Raw genomic sequence first — 17,664 nt, 5'->3', positions numbered from 1 at the left:
TCCACATCCAAACATTACAAAATCAGAATAACAAAAATGCCCACATAATATCGCTGCCTCAAAAGTATCAGGCAATGACCAATTCCAACAAGAGAGAATTTAAACATCTCTGCTTGACATTGTATGGCATTACCATCAATGCATCCCCACTATCGACATCCTGAGAGTTACCATGACCAAACATTGAACTCATTAGCTTCTCAATAATGTGCCTTCACGAGTAGTTCAATGGCTGAGAATTCTGTGAAATAACCAGCTAACTTCCCAGAGCCGGTCCACCATTACAAGGTACAAGTCAGGAGTGTGATGGAATACTGTCCACTTGCCTGGATTAGTGTAACTCCAGCAACATTCACAAAACTTGATCCAATCCAATCCAAATTAACCCATTTGATTGGCATTCCAACTAACGCCTTCACATTCATTCCACTACTGTCCCATGGTAGCAGCGGTGTGTACGGTCTACAGATGTACTGCAGCCATCCATTAAGGCTCCATCAAAAGCATCTACCTCTTCCACTCAGAAGGGTGAGGGTGATATATGTATGCGAGCACCACCACCTGCAACTTCCCCTCCAAACAACATAACATCCTGACTTAGAGCCATATCATTGTTACTGGATTATATTTCTGGAAGTTCCTTCCTAATGGAAATGGATGTAGTTATATCTGCAGCAGTTCAAGGTGGCCACTCACAACCCCTTCCCCAGCGCAACAGGGATGGGCAATAAATGCAGGCCTTGCCAGCAACATCTACATCCTTGAATAAATCAAGAATAACTGTTGGAACATATGCTACACCAACTAGCCTGTCAATCAGAGCAAATCAGCAGAGTTCGATGTACACTCTTATTGGTACTTGCAGCCTTCAGTTTCAGTCTTAGAAAGAATTAAATAAGTTCAAAAAATGGCAGTTAAATAGAGGCGTAGAGGTCTACAGTATGAAAACAGGCCCTTTAGCCCAACTTTCCCATGCTATCCAGTTCTCACAATTTAAACCAGTCCCATTTGTCTGCATTTGGTCCATATCCCTCCATTCTTATTCCATCCGCGTACCTATCTAAATGTTTCTTAAATGAAGAAACTGTAGTCTCTTCCCACCACGATCTCTGGTAGCTTGTTCCAGACAATCACCACCCTCCATGTGAAAAAATTGCCCCTCTGAATCCTTTTGTATCTCTCCCCTCTCACCTTAAACCTATGTCCTCTAATTTTAGACTCTCTTACCATGGGGAAAAGCTACCTGCTATCTACCTTATCTATGCCTCTCGTGACTTTACTGACCTCTTTAAGGTCACTCCTCAGTCTCCAGAGAAAATAATGCCAGCCTCTCTAAGCTCTCCTCATAACTCAAACTTTCCAGTTCAGACAGCATCCTAGAAACTCCTTTTTCTGCACTCCTTCCAGCTTAATAATATCTTTTCTACAGCTGGGTGACCAGAACTGCTCCAAATGTGGCTTCACAACATCTTGTACAACTGCAACAAGATATCCCAATTCCTATACACAGTGCTCTGACCAATGAAAGCAAACATACCAAAAGCCTTCTTGGCCACCCTGTCTACCTGTGACTCCATTTTCAAGGAGCTATGAATGTGTATCCTTAGATCTTTCTGCTCTACATCACTGCCCAGGGCCCTACCATTGACTGTGTAAGTTCTGCTCTGGTTTGCCTTACCAAAATGCAACACCTTGCATTTATCTAAATTAAAATCCATCTGCCATTTCTCATCCCATTGGCACAGTTGATCGCTGCTTCCCAGATAACCTTCATCACTGTCCATTACAACACCAATCTCGGTAACATCCGCAAACTTACTAATTTCCTAAATTCTCTTTCAAATAATTTATATAAATGATGATTAACAGTGGACCCAGCACCGATCCCTGTGGCACATCACTGGTCACAGGCTTCCAATCTGAAAAAGATATCATCTACCAACACCCTCTGTTTTCTACTGTCAAGGCAATTTTGTGCCCAATTGGCTAGCTGTCTCCAAACCCTGTGACATTTAACTTTACTCAATAACCAACCTTATTCACCCTACAAGAGGTCTCCTTCTACTCCATCAACTCATGATACCACAGTGAGGATCAAGGCCCTTGGCACAGCCAAACACATGATTTATTTCATACACAGCAATGAGTTCAATTAGTGCTGCTGAGCCCTATGTGAAATCATGCAATTGTACCCCTTTGTTGACAATAAATGGACAACAAGAATGTGGTTGGGACCTCAGCACTTGGACCCTACCAGCCATGTTTGGAGATCTTTGGAATTTTTCTAACTTATCTAATGATGAGGCCACGATTTTTGCTGTGTTAACTGATCTCAGTTAGAGGGGTAGTATGGGGACTTCAGATGAAAGGTATGAATGAAGTATAATCAATGCTACAAATTCTGATTAGTGTACAGAATCTTTGCTAGCAAGTGTGTATGCAAATATTAAGTCATAACAGAATTGGGCAGTGGTGTGATACTTTTGTCATTACTGGCAACATAACATGATGATACTTGGTGATAAAAATGCCTTCAGGCTTCTGCCAATCTCCTGCTGCAATCAGAAGACCACTGACAACTACTTTAAAATGATGGAGATCTAGTTGCATTCAGGCTCCACCATTTACATGAATTTCCAATATGCCTCCTCTATCTGACCTTCACTCGGTAAATTCTGCTGTACTAAGTGGAGACTAAATTAAGACTGGGAATGTATGTAAATGGAAGTATTTCAGGTGAAGTGAGGCATACCAACCTTCACAAAGGCCAAAGCTGCAGTCTTGTCCTTGAAAAAAATCGTCAAGTTTTGTTTTTAACTTCAATATTGACACTACAAGACATCAGAACAGAAGTAGGCCATTCCACCCAATGAGTTTTCTCAGCCAATCAATAATATCATGATTTATCTGATAATCCTCAATTCAACTTTCCTCTCCTTTCCCCATAATCAGTGATTCCCTTACTGACTAAAATTCTGTCTATATCAGCCCTTAATATACTTAATGATCCAGTCTGTACAGACCTCTGTCACAAAAAAAATTCCACAGGTTTACTATCCTCAGAGGGAAGAAATTCTTCTTCATCTCTGTTCTAGCTGGGTAACCCCCTATTCTGAGATTATACCCTCTGGTCCCAGATTTCCCACAAGGGGAAACAACCTTTCTGCATCTCCGTGTTAAGTTTCCTAAGAATCCTGTATGTTTCGACAAAGTCACCTCTCATACTTCTAACTCTAATGAGCACAGGCTGAACCGACTCAACCTCTCCTCATGAGACAATCCCTCTGTGTCCAAGATTAGCCAAATGAACCTTGTCTGGATTTCCTCCATTGTCAGTATATCTTTCCTCAGATAGGGGAACTAAATCTGTTCACAGTATCACAAGTCTAACAAGTGCCTTGTATAGTTTTAGCAAGACTTCCCTCTTTTTGTACTCCATTCCTGTTGAAATCAAGGTCAACATTCCATTTGCCTTTCCTATTACCAGCTTTGTGATTTATGTGCAAGGGTTCTGAAATCTCTAGGCTGCAGTGATTCTCCACTTAAATAATATCCAACTCCTCTATTTCTTCTGCGAAAGTGCAAGACTGTATATTTTTTCCATATATTAATCTATATCCTTCTGCAGCGGTATCCATCCTCACCACCTAAATTTGAAGAGTCATACAGTACTCAAAAAATTAACATTGTACACTCCTCTCTCTCTTTCTCTCTACAGATGCTGCCAATCTGCACAGTTTCTCCAGAATTTTCTGTGGTTTATTTCAAATTTCCAGCATCTAAAATATTGTGCTTCTATTCTAGGTGGTTTACCCAGCAGCACCCTCACCTCTGGCTACATTCCTCTTGGATCCTCACATAAGGGAGCCAATGTCATAAGATTTGGACAGGCAGATATCAGCAACACATCCATTTGTACTTTCTACGCTAATTGCTTTCCTCTGATCTACAGACTACAACGATTTCTAAGTTACAGGACAGTTGGAACTGTGATACTAATCAATCACCTAGATCCAGTGTTGTCATATAGGATTTCAGTGTTATGGTAAAAGCCAAAGTTGTGGTAACTAGGCCATCATATTTGCCACATGATACAAATACATGAAAATAGGTTTGTGATTTTAAATATCAGTGAGCTCAAAACTGATGCATTCTGTGCCACAGCCAGCAGAACGGCTTCAAAAGCACTCTGAAATTCACATGGTAAGTCTGCCACAGGCATTCTCAAAGTTGTGGGATGGTGGTGGTGGGGAGACAATCTGTGAACTAAAATGCTCTTTTTTGACTATGTGCTTCAGTTTATTCTAAAAACACATATCTTCAGGAGTAAATAGCCTCTATTTTATCAAAATGATACATTCAGAAACTTGGGGAAGGAAAGGAATTCAGTGCTATGAATTTTGACCATTACTTTGCTCATGCTTTCTCACCTGCCATTTCCTAGCCCAGTAATCCAAACACAATAACTTTTGACATGTGGCACGCTTCCTGTAATCTCTCTTTTTCTGTCAACAAAACCCTATTCTCTTCAAGTGCTTATTTCAACTAGGTCTACTGATATAAGGTGTAATGCATTTGGATCTTGCTGCACCATTCCAGTTTGCCAAAATTGCATATTTCAAGCCTCAAACTGTCCATTCTCAAATACCCCATTAGCCAGCTAAGCAAAACTAAATTCTTCAGTTAGTATCCCCCCTGACAATACATTTCCCAATAAAGTTTGAGAGGCTGTCCTTCTGCTTTAATCTTCACATACCAGTCCTGCATTTCTAAATGTATCATTCTTTAGAAATGCTCAGTGAGAACAGGAATAGAGCAGATAAAAAAAAACAGCTAACTATTACTCTTCTTTCAATTAGTAAATGTCCCTTCAGCTTCCAGGTCACTAGAAACCTGACAACTGAACTGTGCTACATAGATCCATTTTGACCTATAGACGGCTCCTATTTCACAGTGACATGTTTGACTCTCCTTTGCTTAATTAGGAATAGATGGCAGAGAATGATATCACCTTCATACTCACAGATACAACTTTAATACAATTCAGTTGGCACGCAAGGTGATCAGCATAAAATCAGCCACGTGTCTGTGCTAGATTTGCTACATGTGGGAAGTAGTGAACATATTGCACAATATTAATTGAAGAAAGAAAAGTACCTTCATCTTCATCATTATGGCAAACAAAACCTCAATGCAACAAGCCAGCATTGCACTGACAGGCCTGTAGCATTGTTTCTCTCCCTTCAAATGCAAAAGTGGCATACATCCAGCATCAGAGGGACAATAGGGGAGCATCATGATTACTGAAAACCAGCAGCCCAGAGGAAGTGGGAGTGTTAAATTGAATAGGCAGAGATGTAAATGGTAAAGAAGAGGAATGTATTGAAAGTGATCCTGCAAATGAAGGAAAGGCAGTAGAACGAGAGGATTAATGGAACAGCTATGAATTCAGTGCAATGTTTGCTACATGGAAGCTGAAAGAGTGGGATGCTTGCTAATCACATCAAACCTGTTAATTGCACTAATATCACTGAATTCAGTAGAACAATTTGAATCAATAGAACATTAATTGCAACAAACTTGTTGAAATCAGCAGAAGCTGATTAAAACCAAAAGTCTGTCACTGTGGCCTAATTGGTCAGCACGTTCGGCATTAAACAAAAGATTGGTGGTTCCTGGCCACCCAGACTTGTAGCTTCTACTGCCTTGGGGCTCTCTTGATGCTCAGTAGTAGTGTCCCTAGTCCAAAACTGAGAGGCCCAAGTTCAAATCCCTTATGTTCCAGAGGTGTTTAATAACATCTTTGAACACAGTGATTAGGAAAATAGGTTTTTTAAAAAAAAAGTTATTCACAGCAGGAGGCTTTTGTGGAGTGGTAGCATCCCTACCTCTAAACTACAAGACCAGCATTCAAATCTCACCTGTTTTTGATGTGTGTATTGAAACCTCTGAACAGGTTGTTTAAAAAATCAGAGCTTCATTTATTCCCGGACGGGGAGAAGGAGCTATATGGCTAAGGTGGTGGAAGACAATTTTGATCACACTTACCAATCAATATTCAATCGTGCACCCAATTAACCAATCCACATCCAGAAGAGGGTTGAGCATGAACACCAAAGAATGTCCTGTATGAAAACCCTGAAAAGTCACACACAACAGTGCTCCAGAGGAAGGCAGATTATATGGATGGGAAGCACTTGAAGGAAGAAGATACATATAAAATTCAAGACATTCCTGATTAATCAAGTAGGATGATCTTAGTCAAAGATCACATTCACGCAACTTACAGTAATTTCAGATTGATCACTTTAAGGGTAAATATGATTTCATTGAAATCATTTTACTTAAAATTCTCAATATAGCATGAGATTGTGTCAGTCATAATTCTCAGTCTCCAAATCTGAGCAAGGGGTACATTCATCCACAGCAGGTATAAAGATAGAAATGCCTTTAATCATCATACCCATACAGAAGAGTTATTACTGGTTGAGTCATTGAGAACAAGTGAGAATGATGACTTAGGAATGGAAGAGAGAGGGAGAAAGAGAGCAACATTCATTCATAGAAATACAAGAAACCACAAGCCTTTTGCTTAGGAACAACAATTGTGAGCACCAATTTCATGTCAAGTTAAGTTAGCCTCATGTGTAATGTTGAAATGTTGGATGAATTGAAGAAGTCCACAATGTGCATTTTCAGCACATTGCAGAAAATTTCTCATGATGTTCGACACATGCTGGAAACTCTGACAATCTAGAAGTTGCTGTGATGCAATTGTGTGACCTATAAACTTTGCTAAAGGATAGTCTACAGGTGACATCTTAACTTCCTCCACCCAGCAAAACTTGGATAAAATGGGAGTCAAAATCAGCTATTCCCACCCACAACAGGTTATTGTTGCCTTTGCTAATGGTTGACAAGCTAACCTGATTCAGGTGAATGAAATGTGAGGCTGGATGAACACAGCAGGCCCAGCAGCATCTCAGGAGCACAAAAGCTGACGTTTCGGGCCTAGACCCTTCATCAGAGAGGGGGATGGGGTGAGGGTTCTGGAATAAATAGGGAGAGAGGGGGAGGCGGACCGAAGATGGAGAGAAGAGTATAGGTGGGGAGGTAGGGAGGGGATAGGTCAGTCCAGGGAAGACGGACAGGTCAAGGAGATGGGATGAGGTTAGTAGGTAGGAGATGGAGGTACGGCTTGGGGTGGGAGGAAGGGATGGGTGGGAGGAAGGGATGGGTGGGAGGAAGAACAGGTTAGGGAGGCAGAGACAGGTTGGACTGGTTTTGGGATGCAGTGGGTGGAGGGGAAGAGCTGGGCTGGTTGTGTGGTGCAGTGGGGGGAGGGGACAAACTGGGCTGGTTTTGGGATGCGGTGGGGGAAGGGGGTATTTTGAAACTGGTGAAGTCCACATTGATACCATTGAACTGCAGGGTTCCCAAGCGGAATATGAGTTGCTGTTCCTGCAACCGTCGGGTGGCATCATTGTGGCACTGCAGGAGGCCCATGATGGACATGTCATCTAAAGAATGGGAGGGGGAGTGGAAATGGTTTGCGACTGGGAGGTGCAGTTGTTTATTGCGAACTGAGCGGAGGTGTTCTGCAAAGCGGTCCCCAAGCCTCCGCTTGGTTTCCCCAATGTAGAGGGTGCCACACCGGGTACAGTGGATGCAGTATACCACATTGGCAGATATGCAGGTGAACCTCTGCTTAATGTGAAAAGTCATCTTGGGGCCTGGGATAGGGGTGAGGGAGGAGGTGTGGGGGCAAGTGTAGCATTTCCTGCGGTTGCAGGGGAAGGTACCGGGTGTGGTGGGGTTGGAGGGCAGTGTGGAGCGAACAAGGGAGTCACGGAGAGAGTGGTCGGATTGTAGATGGCGGAAGTGTCGGAGGATGATGCGTTGTATCCAACTCTCCACCCCTCTTCCCCTCCACCCACTGCATCCCAAAACCAGTCCAACCTGTCTCTGCCTCCCTAACCTGTTCTTCCTCTCACCCATCCCTTCCTCCCATCCCAAGCCGCACCTCCATCTCCTACCTACTAACCTCATCCCACCTCCTTGCCCTGTCCGTGTTCCCTGGACTGACCTATCCCCTCCCTACCTATACTCTCCTCTCCACCTATCTTCTTTTCTCTCCATCTTCGGTCCGCCTCCCCCTCTCTCTCTATTTATTCCAGCTCCCTCACCCCATCCCCCTCTCTGATGAAGGGTCTAGGCCTGAAATGTTAGCTTTTGTGCTCCTGAGATGCTGCTTGGCCTGCTGTGTTCATCCAGCCTCACATTTCATTATCTTGGATTCTCCAGCATCTGCAGTTCCCATTATCACTGATTCAGGTGAAACTTTCTTTAAAATTTGTTAATCAAGTACTTGCAATGTACATAGGATTCCAATAGCATTTTAACTACATATTGAGTGTGAAACCGTACTCAAACCTCCCATGACTCACCCGAGTGCCAGCATATAAATGAGATTTGACTATTACTCAGACCTCTCACTGAGACTCCTATTGGGCATCTTGTTGGTTTCCTACCTGGTGGTTAAGTTCCTGAAACTCATTCTCTTTCATTTCTTCATCTTAATTGTACCTCTTCATATAAAAATAATATGCAATTGACGTCTAGAACACAAAGCAGTTCCTTGATTGCAGCAAGTAAAAGTAGTGGGAAAAGATGGAATCAATCCTCAAATATTAAAATGTTTACTATGCATGAGAACAATAAACACTAACCTTCAGCTGTAGCACACAACGATGTGCTTATCTACATCAGGAATAGCTTGGAGAAGTTCGGACACTGACACACGGGTAGTCATTAAGGTAGTAAGTTTTTGGAGTAGAAATGATTTGGAAGGAATTGAAGGGGTTTAGTCATGCTCTGTTAATTAAAATAAATGGGCCTTAAAGTTAAAAAGGGAGAATTCAGGTTAAGATTTATTTATTGTAAAAAATGAATGTTACTAGGAGAATTGTTTTTACTGCCCACCCTTAATTGCCACTTTAGTGGGTCTTCTCTTTAAACTGCCATATGTTTTGTGGTATTCGTGTCCCCACAATTGTGGAATGAAGAAAATCCTAAGCTGTTGACCCAGCAATGATCATTGATTTGATTTGAGACCTTAAAGGGAATTTGGAGGTGATGGTGCTTCCATAACAATACAGCTCCCGTCCTTCTCAGTAACAGAGGTTTCAAAATAGTGAAGCCTTTTGTGATTGATTTCTGGTGGGAACTGTTAAGAACACATTTAACTCTATACGTCACCTCAAATTTGCAGCAAACAGGATATTCAGAGGAGAATTTTGGCTGAGAATCTAAATACTTTATAACTGTGCAGTCATTATAACTGTGTTACAATATTATAGATGATGAATGATATCAGAGACACAGCTGTTTCATTACTGAGTATCTCTTATTGCTACTTAATTCTTTTCATGTGAAAATGGCTGCTCTTACATTGGCCATCACAATGGAGCTCAATCCTGATTCATTTGATCTCTACATATGTGCACTTTCAAACTGGGTTACACAGTTGGAAGTCGGTCCAAACTCAGTGATTTCTGCCACTATAGCAGGAGCAACAAAAATCATTATAGTGCTCAATCACAACCTTTGTTGAGATCACGTAAGTGACTTAACTGTTCCTGGTATACATAGTTCAGTTCCATACTTGGCAGGAAACTCAATTAGTCTGAGAAGTTAAACAAATAGCTTCAAATTGCACTTCTTAAGAATTGTAAACAATTATGTAACGTGTAAACCAGTGAGACGTTTTGAAAAGTAAAAGCAACACTCACCCTATCTAACCTTTTAGCTTCTATATGCCTGAGCAGTTGTTGTCTCCAGTCTAGAGGTATTTTAGCAGAGTTCTCATCTCCTTTCAACTGTGAAGACCTGATCCTTATATCATTGCTCTCTGAAGACTTTTCATTGTAGTTACTGATGTTATAATCTGAAGGTAACTTTTCTAATAGAGCTGCCATGGTAGGCCTTGCTGAAACTGGTCTGGTTTGAGAAAACCCATAGCTTTCTGTACTGTAGCTTCTTGCAGACAAAGGTCTCCTCTGAGTTAGAGGTTTATCTTGGAAATTCCTACCCTGATTTTTTGTGTCATGGAATGTTGAATAATCTTCTTCATATCTTCCATTCCTTTTGAGATACTGTGATTCAACCAATGATGCACTGTTCTGGTGTTCTAAAACTCCTCTGAAGTGTGTCCTGACATATCTGTCACTTTGGGGCAGCTCTGGAGCTTCATTTACCCTTCGATGCAACACCATGTCTGTGGAGGTTGCTAATGAGTCTCCCCTTCTCAAGTATCCAGCCCTCTCCGCTTGACTTGAAAACCGAGGATTAGCTGGTTCATCATTCACTGAAGGTTGGGAGAATGAATACATATGTTCCACAGGTTGATAACCTCTGAATGAGCGTGGATTAATGAGATCTTTTGAAACATGTTTGTTTTGATGGACGCCATAATCAACATTATGTGTAAAAGAAGTGGTTACTCGTCTCTCAGGTTTCACATTTATTGTACCTTGAGGATTGAAACTTTGGTCGAAATGGTACACTTTTTTTGTAATTGGAACCCTTTGAGATATCTTTCCACTTCCGTATGTTTCTGATAAATCTTCATCCAACATTGGAGCAGAAAGGCTGCGTGACATACCTTGTTCTTGCGTTGGCATTTGTTCCGGTATATCAATGCTACCGGGGTTTTCTGAGCTAGAGCCATAACTGTCCAGCGGTATGTTATAAATTTTGAAGGCCCCAATGTCAATTTCATCAATGCTTTGGGATTTCTTAAACTGGCCAGCTTTAACTGATCTCATCATTGGGGCAAGTCTTTCTGTACTTTTACTGGTGATAATAGCACTCTTGGCAGACTCGGGTCTGCAGATGTGTGAGAATTTATCTGCATGACTTTGATTTAAATTGGATTCCCTAGAGTTGAGAAAACTCCATGGAGCACCTGATGTAAAAGGGCTGGGCAGTTCGGTAATTCCATGCACTGACTGTTGTTCTGGATCTTTCCTATCAGGAATAGGGCTGCTGAAAGGGGTACTATCCAACTTTGATGGAAATGCTGTCCTATCCTCAAACGGACTAGGGGTCCTAGTCCAGTTTTGCCAAGGATTACTTGGAGGCACTTCAGTTTCTGGAGTACTTCTGATACTATGTACAGTATGCATTGACTGTTCTAATTCCAGTGGCATTCCTATAATTCTGTCCTGTCTCATTAATGGCCTACGCCCATGGGCAGACGTGCTCCTTGATTTTGTGCTTATTAAGGGGTTGGCAACTGGATTTTCTAAGACTGAAGTGCTTTCTTCTGCAACAAAGCCTGTATTATCATAATGTGAATTATCATTCCACTTATCAGAAAAAGTTTCATTCACGGGACGCCTCTCAGTACGTTGTTGTAGACTTGCTGTCGATGCTGCCTCCCTCTGGCTGAGTAAGGGCTTTGCTTCAATGTTTTGTTGAAATGTCTGTGTTAACCTGCTGAATCAGAAGAATGAGATATTTGAATGCAGATCAGAGAATTCCAGATATTTTAAAGATCATGCATCTATTAACTTTAAAAGTTTGAATATCAGTTCAAATGTTCTTACAGTTCCAATGGTAAAATATTGGAGTAGGAACTGTCATTTGGTGATTTTGATTTGGTCATAAAGTAGTACGTGGAAAACAGTTACAGAATATTAAATTCGGGAGATGATTTACTCATTAGGTTTTTGTTTCACGTCACAATCATAACCAATACTTTGCTTGAGGATCTCTCACAGCTATTTTACGTTCAATATCAAATGAGAGTGCGCTGCAAAGATGGTGCCAAACAAAGACATGACATTTCTAATGGAAAGAGAAAGATAGGATAACTTTTAAAAAATGTTACATGTGAGGAAAAACTGAGTGTCAAGCTTTTGAACTCTTGGCCAACGTTGATGATAAACTCCACTGAGCACAAAGTCTGCTTACCTAAAGTCATTGAGTAATATAGCACAGAAACGGAGCCTCAGTCCAATTCATCCACATTGACCATATATCCCGTTATGACCTAGTGCCACTTGCCCCGTGTGGCCTATATATATCTAAACATGGAATATTTGAAGTTATCCAGCAAAAATCCCCTTTAGATGTTGTGCTTAGATTGAACCCAGAATTCAAATACTGGTATCTAATCCATTGCATTGGTCACCTAGATAACAAGGTGTGGAGCTGGACGAACACAGCAAACCAAGCAGCATCTTAGGAGCTCAAAAGCTGACGTTTCGGGCCTAGATCCTTCATCAGATATCAGTTTTTCTGATGAAGGGTCTAGGCCCAAAACGTCAGCATTTGACCTCCTAAGATGTTGCTTGGCCTGCTGTGTTCATCCAGCTCCTTGTTATCTCAGATTCTCCAACATCTGCAGTTCCCATTATCTCTGACAGCATTGGTCACCAAATGCCCTTTGAGAAAATAATTTGCAATTTTCCTAACCATTATTAATTTGGAAGACTTGAGCCTGATTAGAAAATGCTCTTCAAAAACCACATTAAACAATTCTATCATTTTGCCAAACAATCCAGTTTGTTTAGCATGCTGCAGTCTCATACAGCAGGTTGGAAAGCAGTTTACGGTGCAAAGTTATCCACAACAACTGCTGAGAATACAGCACTTGAACTGATATTTAAATGGGGGTCAACAACTGAGGCATGTGATCTGAGATTCAAGCTTGAGTTTCTAAGAGTTAGCACTTAACTACCTGAGTTAACGATGCATAGAACATAGAACAATACAGCGCAGAACAGGCCCTTCAGTCCGCGATGTTGCGCCGACCTGTGAACTAATCTAAGCCCATCCCCCTACACTATCCCATCATCATCCATATGATTATCCAAGGACTGTTTAAATGCCCCTAATGTGGCTGAGTTAACTACATTGGCAGGCAGGGCGTTCCACGCCCTTACCACTCTCTGAGTAAAGAACCTGCGTCTGACATCTGTGTTAAATCTATCACCCCTCAATTTGTAGCTACGCCCCCTTGTACAAGCTGATGTCATCATCCTCGGAAAAAGACTCTCACTGTCCACCCTATCTAATCCTCTGATTATCTTGTATGTCTCTATTAAATCCCCTCTCAGCCTCCTTCTTTCCAGTGAGAACAGACCAAAGTCCCTCAGCCTTTCTTCATAGGGCCTGCACTCCAGACTAGGCAACATCCTGATAAATCTCCTCTGCACCCTCTCCAATGCTTCCTGTAATGGGGTGACCAGAGCTGCACGCAATATTCCAAATGAGGCCGCACTAGCGTTTTGTACAGTTACTGCTCAGTTAATGGAATGTATGCTTCAAAGTACCATTTTGTTTTGACAAACCACCTGCATGTCATGAGAACAGTTGAGACATTGGAGTCGTTTGATAGCCTAAATTAATTCTGCTTCCTATAAACCTTTCTTTGATTAACCTGCTCAGACATGGTATAACATACCTCTGGGGCAGGTGGGACTTGAACCTGGAGTTCTGGCCCAGAGGTAAGGATGCTGTCGCTGTGCAACAAGAGCCCAATAATATTGATGTTTATCCCTGAAAATTATTTTAAGCTTTCTCTAAGTACCTTATTAGTTAGGGTGAGCTTGCTATGATTTGGATCAGAAAATAGGAGGCATGGTTAGTAAGTTTATGAAGGACAGTAAAGGTTATCTAAGATTAGAAAGAGGTCTCGATCAATTGGATCAATGGGCTGAGGTGTGGCAGATGGGAGTTTAATTTGGATAAATGTGAAATATTCCATTTTAGGTAACATAAAAAAGGACAGGACTTTTACAATTAATGGTAGGGACTGGATAGTATTGTAGAACAGAGAGATCTAAGGGTCCCGGTACATAATTCTTCGGAATCACAGGTAGACAGTGTGATGAAGAAGGCATTTAGCATACTTGCCTTCATTGCTCAGACCTTAGAGTATAGGAGTTGGGATGTCATGTTGAGGCCGTATAGGATGTTGGTGAAGTACTTAAGTACTGTGTGCAGTTCTGGTCGCCCTGCTATAGGAAGGAAATTATTATACTGGAGACGGTTCAGAAAAGACTTACCAAGACATTGCTGGAAATGGAGGGCTTGAGATATAATATCAGACTGGATAGATTGGGATATTTTTCTCTGGAGTGCAGGAGGTTGAGGGATTACCATATTGAGGTTTATAAAATCATAAAGTGCATAAATAAGGTAAATGACAAGGGTCTTTTCCCTAGGGTGGGGTAGGACAAAAGTAGGAGACATACTTTAAAAGTGAGGGGAGACAGATTTTAAAAAGTCATGAGGGGCAACCATTTTTTAAAAACAGAGTGTGGCTTGTGTGTGGAATGAACAGACAGAGGAAGTGGTGGATGTAGGTACAGTTACAATGTTTAAAGGACAGTTGCATTTTTTTCTATTCATTTGTAGGATGTGGGCATCGCTGGCCGGCCAGCATTTATTGCCCATCTCTAGTTGCCCTTAAGTTAATGAATAGGAAGTGTGTAGAGGGATATGGGTCAAGTGCAGGCAGGTGGGACTAATTTAGTTTGGAAACATGGTTGGCATGGACTGGTTGGACCAAAGGGCCGGTTTCCATGCTGTCTGATTCTATGACTCTAAATAAATAATGATGTTTAACTCAGCTGCAGCAGTGACATTTATCTGTGTTAAATTTATACTGAGATCAAATTATCTAATATTACAAGTCTATGTGCTAAAGCAATTGATTGGAACACATTAGTCAGGGGAGGCAATGGCCTAGTAGTATTATTGCTGGGTTGATAATCCAGAGACCCAGGTAATGTTCTGGGTCTCAGGGTTTGAATCCCACCCCCTCCACACCCCCACAGCAGATCGTGGAATGTGACTTCAATAAATATCTGGAATTAAAAGTCTTATGATGACTATGATTGTTGATTATCGGGAAAAACCCATCTGGTTCACTGATGTTTTTTAGGGAGGAAACTGTGATCCTTACCCGATCTGGACTACTTGTGACTTCAGACCTAGAGCAATGTGGTTGTTTCTTAACTGTCCTCTAGGCAGTTAGGGATGGACAATAAATGCTAGCCCAGCCAGTGATGCCCACATCCCTTGAATGAATAGAAAAAAATAATTTTCTTTGGAAGACACTTTTAACAGGGCTTTTAAATGTTATATAGATTAACTACTTATCAGGAGGAGAAAACCTTCTAAAAATTGGGTTTGTGGAAACATAAGACTGGTCTTTGATTAGACAGATGTCAGGAGATGTTTAAATAACAAAAAACATAATGATAAAATAGTTTAAAGAAAGTCTACAAGTATTTGAGATCCCTATGATATGTAAATAATTACAGCAGAACACAAGAGAGACGGAAGCATGAAAACACTCAGAAGGCAGAGAAGATTCCAGTGGTATGTAAGTAAAGTGGGAAATGGTACTAGGACAGCAGTACATCCATAGCATGTTGAGTATCCCAATCAGAGGCATCTGCATGGAATCATAGAATGGATGTGATACAGAAAGTCATTCAACGTATTGTCTGTACGATCTCTCAGTGAAAGCATGTCAGCTGGTTCCACTTAACTTCATTTCTCCGTTTGCTTGCAAACATTTACTCTTTAGATTGTAACTCGAGTCAGGATGGTGTGGCTTAGAAGGATGTTGCAGGTTATACTGTCCCCATGCATTTGTTGCCCTTGTTCTTCTATGTGCTCGAGGTCACGTGTCTGGACAATGTTGCCAAAGAAGTCTTTTGGAGTTATGACTGTCAGGATGGAGACATTGGTTGGGTGGCTGTCGGCCCATGAGCCAAATGAAACCCTGAAGTAACCTAATTCAAGCCTAGTATGCCTTATTAAACATTCCAACAGAACTGGAGAGAAATGGCCAAGAAGTAGCAAATGGAGTTTAATTTAGATTTGTTAAGACAAACCAGGAAAGGACTTACACAGTCAATGGGAGTGCCCAGGGGAGAGTTGTCGAACAGAGGGATGTAAGGGTTCAGATTCATAATTTCTTGAAAGCATCATCACATGTAGACAGGGCAATGAAGAAGGTATTCAGCACGCTTACCTTCATTGGTCACAGCATTGAATAAAGTGGTTGGGGTGTCAATTTGATACTGTAGAAGACACTGGTGAAGCCACTTTTAGAATACTGTGTATAATTCTAGTCAGTCTGCTATAGGAAAGATGTTGCCATACTAGAAAAGGTGCAGAAAAGATTTATAAGGACGTTGCTGGGACTAGTGGGTTTGAATCATAAGGAGAGACTGGATGGACTGGGACTTGTTTCTCCGAGGCTGAAGGGTGACTTTATAGAGGTCTATAATACACGAGAGCCATAGATAAGGTGAATAGCCAAGGTCTTCTTCCTAGGGTAGAGGAGTCCAAAACTAGACGGTATATGTTTAAGGCAAGAAAGGAAAGATTTAAAAGGGACATGAGGGGCAACTTTTTCACACAGATGGTGGTGCGTTTTTGGACTGAGGAAGTGGTAGACACAAGTACAATTACAACATTTAGAAGATATTTGGACAGGCACATGAACAGGAAAGGCTTTGAGGGATATAGACAAAACACAAGCAAATGGGATTAGTTAAGTTTGGGATAGCTGTTTGGCATGAACAGGTTGGGCTGAAGGTTCTGTTTCCGTGCTGTATGACTCTAGTCCAAAAAAAAAATTTATCACTGCTCTATTGCTTGTCGCTTAGCCAATTTTGTATCCATGTGGTCACTACTTGTTATTAATTCTATGGGTTCCCACATTGTTGACAAACATGTTACTTGACATTTTATCACATGCCTTCTGGAAGAAAGATTGCCATTAACAGCATGTGGAGCTGGATGAGCACAGCAGACTAAGCAGCAGGAAGGTTGATGTTTTGGGCCTAGACTCTTCTTCAGAAATGGGTTTTGACCCGAAATGTCAGCCTTCTTGTTCCTCTGATGCTGCTTGGCCTGCTGTGTTCATCAAGCTCTACACCTTGTTATCTCAGATTTTCCAGCACCTGCAGTCCCTACTATCTCTTGCCATTAACAACCATCTCTTTTACCTTATCGAAATGTCAATCAAATCAGTGAAGCACAATTTGCCAATGTTAAACCACTGCTAGATTTTCTTAATTAATCCACACTTTTCAAAGGGTCTGTGAATTTTGTCCCAGATTATTGTATCTAGAAACTCTTCCACAATGTGATGAAACCAACTGACCTGTAGTTACTGGGGTCATCCTTACACTTTTTCATATAAAGGCATAATAGTTTCAATTTGATGCTCTGCTGTCACCCTTGTGTCTAAAGATTTTGTGATTTTACTGTATATTTCCTTATTAAATGTAAGACAAAGTTCTGTGGTCTCAGGGAAACGACTTTATCCCCTTTGTCTTTTATCTTAACCTATCTATCTGCTTTCCCTCACATCCTGCAGTCTTTTCACACTGGAAAAATATTTAAACATTTTGAATCTACAAAATTTACCTCAGTAATTTTCCTGGTTATTTTTACATAAATTTATGATGACTCTTTGTTGACAAAATATATTTGAGCTTCCTACCAACGATTTTAAATTTGTGATGCTTTACATTTCTGTTAATTGGATATGTTCAACACTGACAATGTGAACAATGTCCACTATTACACCTGCTATAAAGTCTCAGATGTGGCTGTAAACTGGGGTGG

At 41.2% G+C, this 17,664-nt stretch overlaps 1 protein-coding gene across 17 annotated transcripts in view; it reads right to left on the bottom strand.

The window, feature by feature from the left end:
* lrrc7 (leucine rich repeat containing 7) overlaps positions 1-17,664 on the bottom strand; it is a 617,590-nt gene that overhangs the window by 47,074 nt on the left and 552,852 nt on the right. For 11 of the 17 annotated variants that reach the window (XM_048539168.2, XM_048539169.2, XM_059647884.1 and 8 more), the window contains exon 20: positions 9,792-11,499. In XM_048539168.2, the coding sequence (XP_048395125.1) occupies positions 9,792-11,499 (1,708 nt within the window). The remainder of the gene's footprint in view (positions 1-9,791; positions 11,500-17,664) is intronic. The other 6 variants (XM_048539171.2, XM_048539174.2, XM_048539178.2 and 3 more) reach the window with 1 other exon arrangement.

The sequence above is a fragment of the Stegostoma tigrinum genome, chromosome 8 (assembly GCF_030684315.1).
Source record: "Stegostoma tigrinum isolate sSteTig4 chromosome 8, sSteTig4.hap1, whole genome shotgun sequence".
Lineage (NCBI taxonomy): Eukaryota > Metazoa > Chordata > Chondrichthyes > Orectolobiformes > Stegostomatidae > Stegostoma > Stegostoma tigrinum.
Note: the sequence above shows the minus strand (reverse complement) of the source record. Positions and strands in the feature narration are given on the sequence as shown.